This window comes from Lepidochelys olivacea, assembly GCF_965140295.1.
Source record: "Lepidochelys olivacea isolate rLepOli2 genome assembly, chromosome: 20".
Taxonomy (NCBI): domain Eukaryota; kingdom Metazoa; phylum Chordata; order Testudines; family Cheloniidae; genus Lepidochelys; species Lepidochelys olivacea.
Genome location: NC_140430.1, coordinates 3,267,389 through 3,285,022, shown reverse-complemented (window position 1 = coordinate 3,285,022; position 17,634 = coordinate 3,267,389). Strand labels below are relative to the sequence as shown.

At 62.2% G+C, this 17,634-nt stretch overlaps 1 protein-coding gene across 2 annotated transcripts in view; it reads right to left on the bottom strand.

Annotated features, from left to right (window-relative positions):
* LRP1 (LDL receptor related protein 1) overlaps positions 1-17,634 on the bottom strand; it is a 180,609-nt gene that overhangs the window by 54,155 nt on the left and 108,820 nt on the right. For both annotated transcript variants that reach the window (XM_084610262.1, XM_084610263.1), the window contains exons 13-29: positions 17,027-17,249; positions 16,086-16,275; positions 14,377-14,502; positions 13,523-13,663; positions 12,891-13,016; positions 12,490-12,606; positions 11,943-12,023; positions 7,233-7,400; positions 6,552-6,734; positions 5,101-5,301; positions 4,734-4,979; positions 4,221-4,418; positions 3,000-3,204; positions 2,427-2,591; positions 1,847-2,091; positions 797-928; positions 33-260 (exon numbers count right to left, since the gene is read on the bottom strand). In XM_084610262.1, the coding sequence (XP_084466388.1) occupies positions 33-260; positions 797-928; positions 1,847-2,091; positions 2,427-2,591; positions 3,000-3,204; positions 4,221-4,418; positions 4,734-4,979; positions 5,101-5,301; positions 6,552-6,734; positions 7,233-7,400; positions 11,943-12,023; positions 12,490-12,606; positions 12,891-13,016; positions 13,523-13,663; positions 14,377-14,502; positions 16,086-16,275; positions 17,027-17,249 (2,975 nt within the window). The remainder of the gene's footprint in view (positions 1-32; positions 261-796; positions 929-1,846; positions 2,092-2,426; positions 2,592-2,999; positions 3,205-4,220; positions 4,419-4,733; positions 4,980-5,100; positions 5,302-6,551; positions 6,735-7,232; positions 7,401-11,942; positions 12,024-12,489; positions 12,607-12,890; positions 13,017-13,522; positions 13,664-14,376; positions 14,503-16,085; positions 16,276-17,026; positions 17,250-17,634) is intronic.

The window sequence follows — 17,634 nt, the reverse complement described above, 5'->3', positions numbered from 1 at the left end:
CTGGCACCCCCCTGCCCAGAGCAATGCCCCACCTGCCGAGACGACGGTCTCCACGCCGGTGCCATTGATGAAGGCTCGTTTGATGGTCTGGGTGCGGACGTCGGACCAGTAGATGCGCTGCTCCGGGGCGTCGTAGTCCACGGCCGTGACGTTGTCGATGTCGGGCACGGTGAAGGAGATGATGTAGTTGTAGTAGGGGTTGTCGATGTCCACGCCCCGGATCTCCATCTGCCGCGCGTACAGCAGGAATTTCTTCAGCTCTGGGGGCGCGAGAGACGGGGTGAGGGGCAGCCGCAGCGGCCCATCCGAGCTCCGCGCCCCCTGCCCTGCCCTGCCCCGCTCCCCCCAACTCTGATATTTCCCTTCCTCCCCCCACCGTTCCCTGGGGCACTATGTGCCCCTCACACCCCTTCACCAAGAGCTTCTCTGCAACTGCCAAGACCGTGGGGTCCACTACTTAGAGCAGGGGGGATGGGAGCCAGGACTCCTGGGTTCTACCCCAGCTCTAGGAGGGGAGTGGGGTGTGGTGGGTTGGAGCAGGGGGTGAAGCGGGACTGGGAACCAGGACTCCTGGGTTCTATCCCACCTCTGGGAGGGGAGGGGAGGGGAGGGGAGTGGGGTGTGGTGGGTTGCAGCAGGGGGTGAAGCGGGACTGGAGCCAGGACTCCTGGATTCTATTCCTGATCCTACTGAGTGACCTTCGGCAAGGCTGTTTCCTGCCCTGTAATACAGGGTCACAGTGGGCCGGGTGGGGGTGGCCAAGAGCTCCCGTATGCTCCAAGGGACCCCCACCTACCATAACACGTGGTGTTGTCCTTGTCCAGCTTCATGAGGTGGGGGCAGGCGCAGGAGGACGACTGGTTGTAGTTGATCAAGCAGAGGTGGGAGCAGGGTCCTTTGCCCCCGTTGGCCTCGCAGGGGTTGGGAGCTGGGCCGAAGGGGAGAGCAGAGGGAAGTCAGTGAGAAGCCCCTGCCAGGACAGGCCTGTTCCCTGCACCCCAAGGGATGGGTCAGGGACATTGATGCGGGCTGGGATACCAGCCCATTTGCACAGGGTTTGGGGGTGCAGCTCCCTCTGCTGATCCCACTGGCGTTGGTGCCAGGGGCCCACGTCGTGGAGCCCAGTGACTCCAGCTCCCTAGACCCACTGGGCCCCATTCTCTGGGGTCGCTCACGTCAACGTGCCGACAACCAGTGCCAGTCAAGGGTGCTCGCTCTGAGGGGCCAGGGCAATGAGAGCCAGGCCCAGGAACCACGGGGGCCTCAAAGCAAAAGAGACGGGGTGTGTGTGTGTGGCTTTGATACACGATTCTGCCGGCCACAGTGCACAAAGGGGGCCAAGGGTAGCCCCATTTGGAATGCAGCTACATCCCCCTGGATGCAAGCCACGGGACTACCCCTCCCAGCATGCAATGCTCCATGGGATGCAAGCCTCGGGACTACAGCCCCCAGCATGCAATGCTCCCCTGGATACAAGCCACAGGACTACAGCTCCCAGCATGCAATGACCCCCTGGATGCAAGCAATGAGACTACAGCTCCCAGCTTGCAATGTCCCCCTGGATGCATGCTACAGACTACACCTGCCACCACCCTGGATGCAAGCCACTGGACTACAGCCCCCAGCATGCAATGCTCCCCAAGATGCAAGCCATGGGACTACAACTCCCAGCATGCAATGACCCCCTCGATGCAAGCCACGGAACTACAGCTCCCAACATGCAATGCTCCCTAGGATGCAAGCTGCACACTATTCTGCACCCCTCCCCCCTGCAGGGCCCCCCCACTAACCGCGGCCCCCAGGCTCTCCCCGGCCGCACCCCCTGCCCACGGTGTTGGCGTCTCACCCAGCGGCTGGCGGGACGGGTGATAGACCTGCAGGTCGAAGGGCTGCGTGTTGGTTCTCTGCACCACGGTGACGTTGTGGCCCGTCCACTTGTTGGCCTTGGCCAGGGTGTTGGTGCGCCAGTCGGTCCAGTAGACCTCGCCGCCGTACAGGGTGACGGCGAAGGGGTGGGACAGGTACTCGTGGCCCCGCAGCACCTCCATGTGCCCCGAGCCGTCGTACAGCGCCGAGTAGATGGCGTCCGACCTGCGCCGCCATGGGGCAAGGGCACGGCGTGAGGCTGGAGCCGGGGCTGGGTGGAGCTAGGGGCTGGCAGATTGTGGGGCACAGCCCAGCGCCCCGTGCCCCAGGCATCCCCCTGCCCCCTTCCCCTGGGATCCTCCTCCCTGGCTCACCTCCCTCCCTCCCGGGGCACCCCATGCCCCCTCCCCCTGGAATCCCCCTCCCTGGGCACCCTGTGATCCCCCTCCCTGGGTGCCCCACGCCCCCCTCCCACCGGGATCCTCTTGCCCCTGTCCCCTGTGCCCCCTCCCCCTGGGATCCTCCTCCCCTGGCACCCCATGCCCCCTCCCCCGGGTTACCTGGCGTCGATCCAGAGGATGCGTTTCTCCAGGTAGTCGACAGTCAGGCCGTTGGGCCACCCCCCCGAGCCCGTCTCCTTGTGGATGGTGCGCCGGCCCTGGCCGCTCATGGAAGCCGCCTCAATGCGGGGCAGGCTGGCGTCCCAGTCCGTCCAGAACAGGATGCTGCGGGGCAGGGGGAAGGAGTCAGAGGACCTGTCGCTGGGGAGCGGGGAGGAGGGGAAGGGGGTGCGTGGCTCCAAGCCAATCACCCCCGCGTCTGGGCCAGAGGGGGGCAGGGAGAGCCCCCCGCCCCCGTTCTCAGGGCAGTCGCTAACCTCCCATCAGCCATGGCCCCAGCAGCTTCAGGTGAATCGTCTCCATATTGCCATGGCAACGGCCCCCCAGCCCCCCAGTCACCCCCGCCCCCGGTGCCACCCCCGCCCAGCGCCCGGCTCTGACTGGGGCTTCGGCCACTGCTGGGCAGGGAAGGCCCACCCCAGCCCCATGGCAGGACCCAGGGGTGCTCGGCCAGCCTGCAGCCCACCCAGAACCAGGGGCCGCCCCTGCCCGGCTCGCAGCCCCCCCACCCACCCGTAGCGGGGGTCGAGGGCGATGGCGCGTGGATGCTCGATGTCCCCGGCCAGCAGCGTGGTGCGCATGGTGCCGTCCAGCTTGGCCACCTCGATCTGGTCCAGGTTGCTCTCCACCCAGTAGATGTTGCTGGCGATCCAGTCCACGGCCAGGCCCTCGGGCGTAGCCAGTCCGTACTGGATCACCACCTCGAAGCTGGTGAGAGCTGCAGGACAGGGCAGGGAGCGTGGCACCGTCAGGGCTAAGGCCCAGCCCCCGTCCCCCCCCACACTCCCCCCACAGACAGCCTCCAAAAGCAACGTGAATCCTCTTCTGCAAAATAAAATAAAAAAGCCCCTGCCCCCCCGCCCCCAGCTCTGCCCGTGCCCGTCAGTGCCCACCCAGAGCCCCTGATATCCCGGCCCTGGGCTCCAGCTCTGCAGTGCCCCTCAGGCCTGACCCAGAGCCCCGAAGGGCCCCTTGTGGCCTGGTTTTCAGACTATCTCAACCCTGGGGAAAACCCGGCCCCTCGTCCTGAGGCCAAAGCAAGGAGCTGAGCTGTGGGCCTTCTGCCCCCGGGAGTCACTGGAGATCCCCCACTCCCTGGGCCCTGCACCCAAGCCTCTCCCAAGGAATTTCAGGCTCCCGAAGGCGCTAATCGGGTTAGGACGAGCTTTCAGCGCACTCAGCTGCCGGGCTGTAATTACCATTAGAGAATTGCTGGGAATGCTAATTAACTCCCACATAAGGATCAGCAGTTAAAGGCAGAAAGGTATCATTATCTGGGGCTGAATGCTCCAGCCATGGCACAGCCCCCCCGGGGCTGGGGGAGGGAAAGGACTAGCTCCAAGGGACGTATTTCCCTCTGCAACTTTCCTTCCATCCGCAGGCAGCTCCCTGCCCTGCAGGTGGAGATTCCTGCTCCCAGCTCCCGCTACTTTGTCTTGTCTTGGCTCCCGGCGGCTTACAGCACCCGGGGGCCCTGAGGGTTGGGTTCCCCTCACAGCAATCTGGTGGACGGCTGGAAGGGGGTGCAGTGACAGAATGGTGCGAGAAGTGGGATACCCGCTCCAGATTCAGGGCAAAAGGGCTCCAAGGTGACAGCTTTGGAACCGGAGCAGGAGAGTTCGAATTCCATGTGTCCCTGCCCTCCCCTAGATGTGTCTGTGCCCCACAGCACGTGGCTCTGCGAGGTGCCCACAGGGTTTCGCGCGGCGGGCTGCGTCCGTTCCCACCACTAACCCCCGTTCTCCAGCAGCTTCCCCCGGTAGATCTTGTCCTCCACCACGTCCGTCCAGTACAGGGAGCTCTGGTTGAGGTGGAAGTCCAGGGCGATGGTGTTACGCAGGCCGGGCACCAGGACGCTGTAGTCGCCCTTCTGCAGGTCGATGCGCCGGATCTCGTGGCGGTTCGAGAAGATGATGAAGGGCTTGAAAGGGTCTGCGAGCAAAAGGGGCGTCAGGGGGGGGTCGGGGCCAGCGAGGCTGCAAGCAGAGCGGCCCTGCCAGGAGGGGGCATGTGCCCAGTTATAACACAGAAGCAACAGGTGCCAGTTTCCCCCCCGGCATCTCTGTGGTGCACAGAGCAGCCCCCTCCCTGGCATCTCTGTGCACACGCGCATGTGCGCTCCCTCCTGCCGGGGTGTTACTCCGGATGCTGGGGGAACCAGGCTCAGCCCCCGACCTGCCCGCTTGTGCCAGTCGCCCCCTGGAATCCCAGGGGCCTGGCGGCGCTGCCCCCCGGCTGCCCGCTCACCCAGGCTGCGGCAGCTCTCGCCGTCGGGCTCCAGCATCCAGCCCTCGTAGCAGGAGCACTTGACGTTGTACTTGTCCTGCTCGCACTTCTGGCTGCACTTGAGGTGCTTGGCGCAGTAGCTCTGGATCTGGCAGGTCCGGTTGTCGGCGCCCAGCTCCATGCCCAGCGGGCAGGAGCAGACGATGCCCTCGCCCGGGGCCACCGTGCAGTTGTGGCTGCAGCCGCCGTTGTTCAGAGAGCACTGGTCTGCGGGGAGAGAGAGCGCGGCCACCGTCACCCCCGGCGGCCGGGGCCCCTCAGCGAGTCGGGGAGAGAACCCAGGAGTCCGGCCTCCCAGCTGCCCCGGCCTCCCGCCCCCGCAGCTCACCACACAGCTCGCCCTCGTCGGAGCCGTCGCCGCAGTCGTCGGTGCCGTCGCACAGCTTCTCGGGCGGCAGGCACACGGAGGTGGTGTTGGCGCAGGTGTGGGAGGGCGGCTTGCACACCAGCGACTCGCAGTTCTCCTCGTCCGAGTTGTCCTCGCAGTCGCTGTCTCCGTCGCACACCCAGGCCTTGCTGATGCACCGGGCTGGGAGGCGGGAGGGGGCGGCGTGAGACACAGCGGGGGGGATGCGGGGGCCCCGCCCTGGCTCTGTCCCATCCACCGAGGCCCCGTTCTTGCTCCGCCCCTCCCCCCTGCTCCGCCCCTGGGGGGGGAGGGGTGTGCTGCCAAACAGCTGATCGGCGGCACCACCAAACAGCAGTGGCTCGTGGGCGCGAAGCATCCACTATTTTTCCCCAGGAGCGCCCCAGCCCTGGACCCACCTCCCCAGGAAGGTGGGGGCCACCTGAGTCTAGGATCCACATCCCCAAATTCCAGTCACAAGAGCACCGCTGCTGGGGGGACATTCCGGCTCTTACCGCGAGTTATTAAATGCATTAAATTCATGTAATTAATTGTTGATATTTACTCATTATTAGTCATGTTAATTACTGCTTAATTTAATGTTACACACTTTTCTTCTTGACTTTTTTTACTTTCCCTGTTTTATCGGTTTCATTTTGTGCTGTTTCTGATTTTAACACTGGGCTGTTAACTGGTTTCCCCTCCCCGGTTTTTCCGTCTCCTGTCTCTTTTCCATCCTTGCCACTTGTTTCCTGGCGAACAACCCCTCGTTTCTTTCTGGGGAAGTCTGAATGTTTTCAACCAAGAGAAATGGTTCGGACTGGACAGTTTCTGGGGAGGGACGGAGGTTGAATTTTGAAAACGGGGGGAAGGAAAACGTTCAGAGTTGGAACTGCTTTTGGCAGGGAGGGGAACAGAAAATGCTTTAATTTTGAAAGTTTGGTGGGAGGGAAAAGGAGAAATTGGAAACAAAAATGAATAAGGAAAATGTTTCAATTTGGGATGGAGAGTTTAAAAAATCTACCACCCTCTGGCTCAGCCGACCAATGGAAAACGGGAAGGTGACCAGGCCCCCCGCAAAACTCTGGGAAAAAACATTTAAAAAATGAGACAGAAAAACAGTTTCCATCCAAATTTGTTGGAAGATGGAAAATTTCGAGGAAATCAAGGTGGGGGGAGGGGTGAAGTTAAAAATATCATGTTCAAAAACCAACAAGGCCAAATGTCCTCAAAATCCGCATTTTAAAGGGAGGTTTCGAGCAGCTCCGTCCTCAGGGGCGTGAGCCCAGGGATGCCAGACCCGGGTGCCGCGGGGATCCCAAGGGAGGCTGGTGAAAAGCCCCTGCCCCGCTCCCACATCTGGATCGAAGTTCCCCACCCTACCCCCCCAGGCTGGATCTAGCATCCCTTGCCCCCCGCCCCGTGCCCGTTACCCGAGTCCTTGCAGCCGAACTTGACGTTGGGGTCGCAGACGTGCGTGACGCCCTCGCAGCTCTTCTCGTCGCTGGAGTCCATGCAGTCGGTGTCCCCGTCACACCTCCAGCGCAGGGGGATACACAGCCCGTCCAGCCGGCACTGGAATTCATCCGTGTGGCAGCCCCCGGGCGGGCGGGTGGCTGGGAACGGAGCCCCCACGGGACAGAGCGTCACTGGCTGCGCCCCACGGCGGGACCCGGCGCGGGTGGCGCGGGGGGGCAGTCAGGATCCGACGCCTGGGGGCGGGGAGCGGGACTGGGCACCCAGGGCAATACCCGGGGGGGGGAACAGGGGAGCCTGGGATCCAGTGCTGGGGGTGGGGCGGGGTGGAGGGATCCAGGGCCTGACACCTGCAGGTGGGGGGGGGAGAAGGGCGCGAGGGAGGGGAGACCAGGATCCAATGATGGGGGGCACCCAGGATCTGATGCCTGGGGTCCAGCCCCCTGAGAGGAGGAGGGGCTCCGGGAGCAGACCCCCAAGGAGATGTGGTGCCCAGGGTGCAGGCTCCGGGGTGGGGAGGGATCTGCCCCCCATGCTGCTGACCCTGCCCCATTCATCCTCCCCCGCAGCATGCCTCCGTGCGAAGCTGGTGCTAGCGTGGGGGAGACAGGCAGGGCTCCAGGAGGCGGGGGGCTCACCCTGGTTGGTGCAGTTGGCGTGGGTCTCGTCGCTGTAGTCCCCGCAGTCGTTGTCGCCGTCGCAGGTCCAGTGCACGGGGATGCAACGCCCGCTGTTGCACTTGAACTGGTTGCTGGAGCAGGAGTGGCTGCAGCCGGCCTCGTCGCTGTTGTCCCCGCAGTCGTTGTCTGGGCGGGGCGGGCGGGGGAGGAGAAGGGGGGGGCGTCAGCGGGCAGCCGGCAGGCACAGAGAGCCGGGCAGCGTGGCCCAGTGTCCCGGGGGGGGGGGCCCAGCAGAGCAGAGCTGGGAGCTGCAGGGGTCCACCTGAGCCAGCTCTACTGACAGCATGGGGGGGGCCGAGCGAGACGGGCCCCCCGCGGCGGCTCCTTCCACAGCGCCTCCCCCCCGCCCCCGCCCGCCCGCCATGCTCGCTAACGTCACGGCCACATTAAGAAAACGAAGCACAGAAACTGCATAGATCACCTCATGTACCATGGGGGGCAGGGGGTGGGGCTCCGCCGTCCAGCAGGGCGGATGTGGGGAAAGGGGCACGTCCGCGGACCCCTTTGCACTGAGCATCCACGGGAAGTTTGATTGGATCCAGCCAATTCCTGAGCACTGCCACTTTAAGGAGGGGCTCGTCCGGTTCCGCTTCAAACTGAGCTTCAAAGCTGCGGGCTCTGACGCCGGTTCGGAGGTTAAAACACTCTACCAGGAGCCTGGCACGGAGTCACCTTACCACTGGCAAACTGGCACCATCGCGGCCCCGCTCGGTGACTCGGTTTCCCCTCCCACCTTTCGCTACTCAGACTGGGTGTCTCTCCCTCTGTCCGTGCACTGCCATGACACACCTAACACTCGGCCGTCCCTCCCCCCGTTTCATCGCACGCCGGCACGTCTATCGGCACCTCTCGTGCACAGGGACAGGCTGACTCCCACGCAGAAAGGGAAGTGCATGGGGAAGACCCAGTAGATGCTCAATTCTGGCACCAACTGAACAAAACGGGTTTATAAACCATCCAGCACCACTGGGAAAGCCCCTAGTGAGCGTATGCTGGATGTGGGCTAGGACAGTGTCCGGAGGAAGGAGGGTGCAGCGGTTAGGCACCAGCCTGCAGCTCACGAGACGCGAGTTCAAATCCCCACTCCACCTCAGGCTCCCTGTGCGACCTGGGGCCAGTCATTTAGCTGCTCCCTGCCTCAGTTTCCCAGCTGCCATGGGGATAACTACATGGACCCTGCCTTGCAGGGGGATGGTCTCAGATATGAGACAGTGAGTGGCTCAGATATTACTGTCTTGGGGACTGTACGAGCTCGTATATGCTAGAAAATTAGATCAGCCCAGCTACATGGCTCAGGGGGGTGAAAAATCCCCACCCCGGGAAGGTAGTTAAGTCGCCATGTAGACAGAGCAAGATCCCAGCAGGGGGAGGTGGAGAACCTCTCCTGTTGGCATAGATAGTACCTGCACTGTAGCGGGTCAAGTGTAGACAAGCCCTCTAATTAAGTCTGATTCCCTGAGCTGAACTGATTTAATAGCATTTAAAACCCATTTAAATTGGTGCAAAAAAACCCAAACCATTTTTTCATGGTTTGTATGTATAAGAACATCTTCTGTATTTTCCACAGTATGCAGCCGATGAAGTGAGCTGTAGCTCACGAAAGCTCATGCTCAAATAACTTGGTTCGTCTCTAAGGTGCCACAAGTCCTCCTTTCCCTCTGCGTACAGACAGCCCTCAGCCTTTGCTGGATCACAGCCCTCATCCTTCGTTGGCTTTAAGTCTCTCTCTGTCTGTCAAATCCATTTGGAAGGAAACTGACACCTCTCCCCTCAAATCCATTTTCAGCCGAATTCCCTCAGACCCTTTTCCCCTAATGCAAAGCGAGCGGCCGATGAAACATCTCCTATTGCTCAGATAACTTGGCTTCTCCTGTGTAACGAAATCTCCCTCCTCCAGCCTCCTCCTTCACCAGTTACAGATTTGAACGGGGGGAAGAACCCCCCCGATCCATCGTGTTCCCAGGGGTCAGGTTTTCCACGGCCCCAGCTTCTCATGCCATCGTTTACAACTGTGCAAAACGGGTGTGAAATGCCACCAGCCTGATCTGCCGGCAGCTCTCCGGAGCAGGGACTGTCTTGTTCTGTGGCTGTACAGCACCTCGCACGAGGGGATACTGAGCCACGAATGAGGCTCCTGTGTCCTACTGCAACACATGTAATGGATAATAATTGGACACCGGATATGCACAGACGTAAACGACAGCCCAAGAGGCAGGATGCTGGAGCAGAAACTTCGCTTCTCTGACCCCTGCCAGCGTGTGGATCAGTTGGGACGACAAGGAACCGTGGCTTTTCTGCAGTTATGTGACCCCCTCTCCAGAAAAGTGGCAGGCTTTGGGGGACCAGTGGCAGGGGGGTGCTGGTACATGTTGATCTATGCACTAACCGGTAGGTTTTGGACAGTTCTTTTCGTCAGAGCCATCCCCACAATCCTTCTCTGAAACACAGAAACCAACCAAAAAACAACAAAGGACAGGCGAGTGGGCACATTGAAGACACAGAACAAAAAACACACAGCAACAGAAAACCGCCGCCGACAGGCAGAGCCACACTGAGCTGGACAGACGGACACGGACGACAGGGGAACGTTGAACGGCCATGGGGGAGAGAGATCAGAAGCAGTGGATGGCGCCCGGTCCCCTCCCTGCATGACTCCCTGAAGGAGTTCTTCTGGGGAGCAGGACGAAAAGGAGCTGGCTGGGTGATGAGAAACGCCAAGGCCCTGAGCTCCGACGCCCAGAAACTGCCCCAGCCCCCTGGGCCGATGCCCGTGTGTTGTCAGCTCAGGTAACCCCTGAGGGCGGCTGAGCCGGCCCTGTGGAGCGGAGGCGGCTGGTTAATTATGGCCTTGGGAAACCAGTTGGCCACGAATCAAGGGATCCCTCTGCCTGCGTCTTCACACGGAAACCCGCCCAGCAAACGCAGCCCCAGCTCCCCTGCCCTTAGCCCGCTCCGGAGCTGTTAATTAAAACTAATGCCTGAGTCGTTACAACGACAAATATGAACCGGGGGGGGGGGGGAGCCCTGCAGCAAATCCCGTCTCCTGCCTCAGAACCCAAACCCGCCCCGCAATGCACAGCTGCTCAGCAACTCGCCGGCACCGACCGGAGGCTGCGAGGCCACAATCCCTGCATCCGCACCCAGACCCGCAGCTTCCAACGGGATGCTGCAGGAAGGTGCTCTGCCGGGCCAGGCCTACGCCGGATTCCCCTGGGCCTGCTCCCCAGCCCCTGGGCTAAAGCATTTCTCTGCCCCCAAACCTGTCTGCGTCTCACAGCACGGTACAAGCTGATTTTCCCCTAAAAAAGCGTGGGGTACGTATTACACCCCCTGACATGCCCGCATACAACCCCCCTGCATATACACACACCTAGACACACCCATGCCTTCACCCCCCCATGCACGCACACCCGCATGCACGCCTACACACGCCCCCACACGTATGCACACGTGTGCACCACACAGCCACTTGCACGCACACCCGCATGCACACGTACACCCACACGTATGCACACGCATGCACCGAACCAGCCACTTGCATGCACACCCGGACACACGCCTACACACATGCACCCACATGTGTGCACACGTGTGCACCGGACCAGTCACTTGCATGCACACCCGCACACACACCTACACACACGCACCCACATGTGTGCACACGCGTGCACCGGACCAGCCACCTGCACGCACACCCGCACACACACCTACACACACGCACCCACATGTGTGCACACGCGTGCACCGGACCAGCCACTTGTATGCACACCCGCACACACACCTACACACACGCACCCACATGTGTGCACACGCGTGCACCGGACCAGCCACCTGCACGCACACCCGCACACACACCTACACACACGCACCCACATGTGTGCACACACGTGCACCGGACCAGCCACCTGCACGCACACACGCACACACGCCTACACACACGCACCCACATGTGTGCACACGCGTGCACTGGACCAGCCACTTGCATGCACACCCGCACACCCACACCTATGCACACACGTGCACCACACAGCCACTTGCACACCCCCCCTGCATGCACACCTACACACGTCCCCACATGTGTGCCCTGACACACCCACGCTGCACACCCACACACCCACCTGGTTCCGTACAATCCATAGCAAGCGCGAACCCTAAAGATCAAGCCCAGCCTCACTGCCAAGCAGTTTCACCTGCCCAGGCCTCAGTCCAACCGCGCTCACTGCGTCCCTCGCCCTGCATCGCAGGGCAGATCCCTGGGGCGCAGAGGAGGATAGGGGATGTGCCCAGGGCTCGCCAGGCAGTCAGTGGCAGCGCCCGGACTGGTGCTCAGGCGGGCAGAATCCCAACCTCGCCACCAGAACGGACACCCCTCCGAGCTTCGACTCTCTCGGAGCCCAGCGTGGGTATCCTGAGAGGGGGTCACTGGGTACCCGAGACCTGCGCTGCAAAGCACATCCGTTTCCAGCGCAAGCTCAGTCCCTAGGCGTGGGGGCCCAGCGGGTGGATTCAGGTGCCCGGGCGGGGGCGGGGGAGGACCTGTGGCCGAAAGAGCACAAGGAATCCCCCAAAGCAGCCTCTGCTCCAGCCCTCCCCACGGGGACGGCACCTCCCTGCTTCTGATCTCCCCGTCTCTGCGTCGTGCCCCCCGGGCCTGGGGAGCTCACTCACCATTGTCGCATCTCCAGTTGATGTTTATGCAGCGCCCGTTGGTGCAGGTGAACTGGGTCAAGGGGAAGCAGGTGGGGTAAGCTGCGGGGAAGAAAGGGACGGGCCCCCGTCAGTGCCGCTAACGCGTCCTACCTTCCCCAGGGAGGGCAGGGCCTGGGAACGGCCAGGCCAGATCAGCCCCGGCCGCCGGGGAAGATGGACCACAGATAATGGTGAAATAACCTGTCCAGCGTGCAGGGGCCTTTCCAGCCCCAGCCGCTAGGGGGCAGCTCAGGAGGCCCTGGGTCCACTTACACCCCACCATACGTCGCCAGACCTGCTCCCATCTCCAACCATGCAGCTAGAAGGGCAGGGTCTCTCCCTGCCCCTGCTGCAGACCCCCGGGACGCCTGCTGAAACTGACGAACGAGCAACCGACAGACAGGCAGAGGAGCTGGACTGGGACCAAAGCCCTGTTATTCCCCCCTGCAGCCAGCCAGTCCCCCGCCCTGGGGCCGGATCGGAGCTGGCGCCCCCTAGAGGGGAAAGGTCCCATCCCCCCACTCACCGCAGGAGGCGGACTCATCCGAGCGATCCCCGCAGTCGTCGTCCAGGTCGCAGGTCCAGGAGATGGGGATGCAGCGGCCGCTGGCGCAGGAGAACTGGTTGGGGGGGCAGGTCCGAGCTGGGCATGGGGCAAGACAGACACAGGGCGTTTCAATGATCCTGGCGGCACCAGGGTAAACGCCCATGGGGGCAAATCCGCGAGGGCAGGGGTAGGAGCTGAGGCTGCAGCGGGGGCTACTAATTACCGGGCCTGCAAACCAAGTCAGGCCCTGACCGAAGGCCTGCACGTGGCTGAGAAACCCGCCCTGCAAAACCCCAGCAAACGCAAAGCTCAGCGGCCCGGCGCCCTGCGAGGCTGCAGCCGCGGGGACACGGGTGGGGCTGGGCGCGCGGGCTCCTCACCAGAGCAGGTGGAGTTGGATTCGTCCTCGTTGTTGCCGCAGTCGTTGTCGCCGTCGCAGAGCCAGCGGTTGGGGATGCAGCGGTTGTTCTCGCACTTGAAGCGGTCCGAGGGGCAGGTGTGCTCGTCTGGGCGGAGGAGGGGAAGGAGACTCAGGACCCTGGGGCGCAAACCCCATCCCCTCCCCCGCAGGCTCCATCTGAGCACTAGGGAGCTGGGCTGCAAGCCCTCCTGGGAATTAGCCCCATTTTGGGAAACCGAGGCACAGAGAGGGGAAGGCACTTGCCCAGGGTTACACAGGGAGACAGTGGCAGAGCTGAAAATAGAACCCAGAATTCCTGGCATTTCAGCCCTCCCCGCCGCTGCAACCACCAGACCCCACTCGCCTCCCAGAGCCGGGGACAGAACCCAGGAGTCCTGGCTCCCAGCCTCGCAGCTGTAACCACTACCTCCACCCGGTCACGAGCCCAGCACTGACTCTGGATTTCTCTGGAGAAAGAGCTGCTGGAGTGGGCAGGGGTGGGAGGTGGGGGGGGGGGCGGCTGGGATGTTGGGGGGCGCACACTGTTCATCACAGGGGCCGAGGACGGTTTAACCCAGCTGGATCCCCCCAGACCCGCAGGCTCCTACGCACGGCAGAGCTCCGGCGTCTCGTCGCTGTTGTCCAGGCAGTCATTGTCCCCGTCGCATTTCCAGCGCTCCTGGATGCAGCGGTTGTTCTTGCAGGCGAACTCCCCGGGCTGGCACTGCGGAGGGGGGACGTAGGACGGGTTGGCTGCCGAGGAGAAAGCGGGAGGGGGGTTGAGTGTCATAAAGGCATTTTCCTTTGCAGCCGGCAGCGCACGGGGAGGCCTCCTGGGTTCCCTCCACTGTCCTGGGCCTCCCACGTCGCTCCCACCAGCAGGAGGGGAGGGTGAAACGCTCCCCGGCTCAGAGGGGCCCAGATCGACCCTCGCACAAGGCCCAGGATGATGGGGATCCACGCCCCCTGTCCACGGGGCTTTGCTGCATGAGGGTGCTTAGGGGGAGCCAAACCAGGGGAGCTTTGTCTCTATTTCACAGACTGACGACACAGCAGGTGGGCCGCAGATGGGCCGCAGAGCCAGGGAGAGAACCCAGGAGTCCTGGCTCCCTGCCCTGTGCTGGGACGGGGCTGCCTCCTTCTCCTCCCAGGTGTGTGCAACGTGTAGCCGAGGGCACGCCGGCCCTGCCCACTATCTGTGTCTGACACACGTGTCTGGCAGACGGGGAAACTGAGGCATAGAGCAGTACCGGGACGTCTCCGAGGTCTCCCAGCAGCAGAGCCGGCAACGGGAGCCCCATCTCCTGAGCCACTGACTCAGTGGGGTGGGGCCAGCTGGCAGACCCGCTCTCTCTAAGGCGGGGGTGGACTCGGCAGCCTGCAGACCCCGAAAACATGACCCGGCGGGGGGGGGGGGGTGTTAATGTTAGCGGCACAGCCCCCTAGCAATCACCGTGGCAACGTACCTTGGCAGGTGACGGAGTCGGTCCCCAGGATCTGGTCTTGGGCACAAGCACACTGCCGGCCCCGGGGGATGGCCAGACACAGGCTGCTGCAGCCCCCGTTGTTGACACGGCAGTCGTTGGTGCCCACTGTAGGGGGCAATGCAGAGAGTGAGAACAGCCAGACAGCGTGTGGATGGGGGGCGGGGGGGCTGAGTGCACACAGCTCCCGCTGTCTGCAATGGGGGCTGCTGGGGGCTCAGCCCCTGGGGAAAACTGGGACCCACAACTGGGCCCAATTCAGCAAGACACTGAACCCTGCTGAGCTGTGCAGGACTCCTCGCATGGTTAGTGTTCAGCTCCTTGGAGAAGCAGGTCCCGAGGGCATATGGGGCGGGAAAGGATGGATGGATAAAAGGAGAGAGACAGAGAGGTGGATGGGGTTCCATGGGTAGAGAGACAGATGAATACGTAGGAAATAGATAGATAGAGGGAGTGTATGGGGATGGAGAGAGAGAGAGAGAGATGGGGTGGATGGGGATGGAGAGAGAGAGAGAGTGCTTGTAAGGGGATAGACAGACAGACAGACAGGTGTGCATGGGGTTACATGGGTGGAGACAGAGGAATACATAGGAGATGGATGGATGGATGGACAGATAGCTAGCTAAATAGACAGACCGACCAACCGACCGACAGATAGGCGTGCATGGGGTTGCATGGGTGGAGAGCCAGAGGACTATGTAGGGGATGGATGGATGGACAGATGGATGGATAGACGGGTGTGCATGGGGTTACATGGGTGGAGACAGAGGAATACGTAGGAGATGGATGGATGGATAGACAGATAGCTAGCTAAATAGACAGATAGACAGACCGACCAACAGACAAACAAACAGGTGTGCATGGGGTTGCAAGGGTGGAGAGCCAGAGGACTATGTAGGGGATGGATGGATGGACAGATGGATGGATAGACAGACAGACAGACAGACAGAGGGGGTACATGGAGATGGATAGAGGGGTGGATGAATAGACAGACAGAGTGCATGCAAGGGGATAAACAGAGCGACAGGCATGCATGGCGCTGCATGGGTGGAGAGACCGAGGACTATGGAGGGGATGGATGGACAGTGAAGGATGGAGAGATAACGGAAGGAGGGGACTGTTAAGGCTGGGAAGGGGGGTCTGATTCTCAGCAGTGCTGAGCACTCCTCGCCCTTAGATCTCACTGGTCTCCTCTGGGGTCTGGATGGAAGCAGGGAGCAAAGGAGGGAATGCAGGAGAGGGATCAGGCTGCAAACAGTAATTGGGGAACCTCCCGGCTGCAGCATCCCCCGGTCCATGAGACCTTCTCCTAAGGGAGCCCCCTCCCCCCACAGGACACTGGGTGCTGGGCTGGACAAGAGCTCCGGAGGGAGCGACCGTGCCCCAGCTCCGGCGTGGATCAGCCTGGGCCCCAGGGGTCCTTTGTAGGGAGCCGGTTGGGGGCCGTGGCCTGAAATGACAGGAGAGGAAACACCCAAGGGGCAGGAACAAGCGGGCAGAACAGCTGTCAAGGGAGTGGAAAGCACCGGGGCTGACGGCCGGGGGCAGAGGGCGGGATCCAGGGGGACCCAGCACCCGGACCGAGGAGCCCTAGATGTGGCCCGAGGCCCCTCCAGCTTTGACCTCCCAGCCCCACATCAGGATCTCTTTCAGACAGGCCCCCTTCTCACACGCACACCCCTGCCCCGTACCTTGCTGCTGCTGGGCGTCGTACATGCGGATCTCGAAGATGGGCGGGCGCTCGTTGCGCAGCAGGGTGACGGCCTTGGTCACCTGGTCCAGCCGGTAGATGCTGCCGCTCCGGTACTCGGTCCAGAAGAGGAAGCTGCTGTAATGGCAGAGTCCAAAGGCGTGGTTCAGCTCCGGGCCCTCGTAGACAATCTGCGGGTGCGGGGGAGAGAGAGAGAAGGTGGCTCGGCCTGGTCCGGGGGGAAACGGGGGCTGCGTGGAGACAGAGGGAGCCCAGCTCCGGGGAGCGGGAGGGTTAAGGGAAAGGGGGCAGCTCAGAGGGGGGAAAAGCCGGCCTGAACCCCCTGCTGGGCAGAGCCGAGGCGCTCAGGGAGATGGGGGCAGCAGAGCAGACGGACAGTCGGGGGCCCAGCGAGATGGGACGCTGGGATCCGGCGTGCTGGTGCAGGAGACGGGCTGATGCTGATTTGGAGGGGGGATGGAGTGAGCCCCTCTCTAGTCCAGGAGGTGAAGCCCTGTTTGGGGCTGACTCTCCACCCCAAATGGGAGTCAGGCACCTGGACGTGTCTGAAAATCCCACCTGGCCCCTCGCTGCGTCTTTGGGCACCCAAACCCTCTCGGCAACCTGCCCCCAAGTAGCTCAGCCAAAGGCCTCCAGGAGATCGGTGACAGAGCCAGGAATTGAACCCAGGTGTCCAGAGTCTTCGCTCCAAATCTGCCCTGTCTGGACCAGCTCCCCAGCCCCACCGAGGGCCCAGGTGTGCTGGGCGCTGCCCAGACCCAGAGAGAGACAGACCTAGCCCAAGGACATTTTGTGGGGGGTGGGGATCAGTGGGGTAAAATTATCCCTGAGCTCCCCCACAGCAAACGCATCCTTAACGGGAAGGTCACCACGGCCGGCCTGAGGGGAAGAGGGGGAGGGAGTTAGAGGGCGTCCGCTCACCTTGCGCTCGGTGCCGTTCAGAAAGATCATCTCGATGCGGTCGTAGAAGGCGTCCACCCAGTAGAGGACCTTGGCCGGGATGTCCAGGCTCAGCCCATTGGGCCACAGCACTGTCTTGGAAGTGATGAAGACGTTGCGGTTGGAGCCGTCCATCCAGGCCCGCTCGATCTTGCCCCTCTTACTGTCCTTGGGGTCCTCCTCCCAGTCGGTCCAGTACATCCAGCTGACAGAGAGAGCGAGAGAGGGGTGTCAGGCAGCATGGCCTAGTGGACAGAGCACTGGCTGAAGAAGCAGAAAGGCCTAGATTCTATCTCTGGCTCTACCGCTGGCCTGCTGGGTGACAGTGGCTCAAGTCACTGCCTCGCTCCGTGCCTCAGTTTCCCCTCCCCACCCTAGTCTATTTAGACCGTGAGCTCCCCAGGGCAGAAACTGCTGCTCTATCTGTATGGGCCCCTGAGCTCAGCAGGGGCCTTACAGCTGCTAAGACAGTTAACCAGGTATCTGTCCCAAGCAGCAGCCGGACGCCCCTCCCCAGCGGCACTGCGGTCAGGTATTTTCAGCGTGAATTCTTCCCCACCACCCAGCACCTAGTCACCAGACCCGGGAAG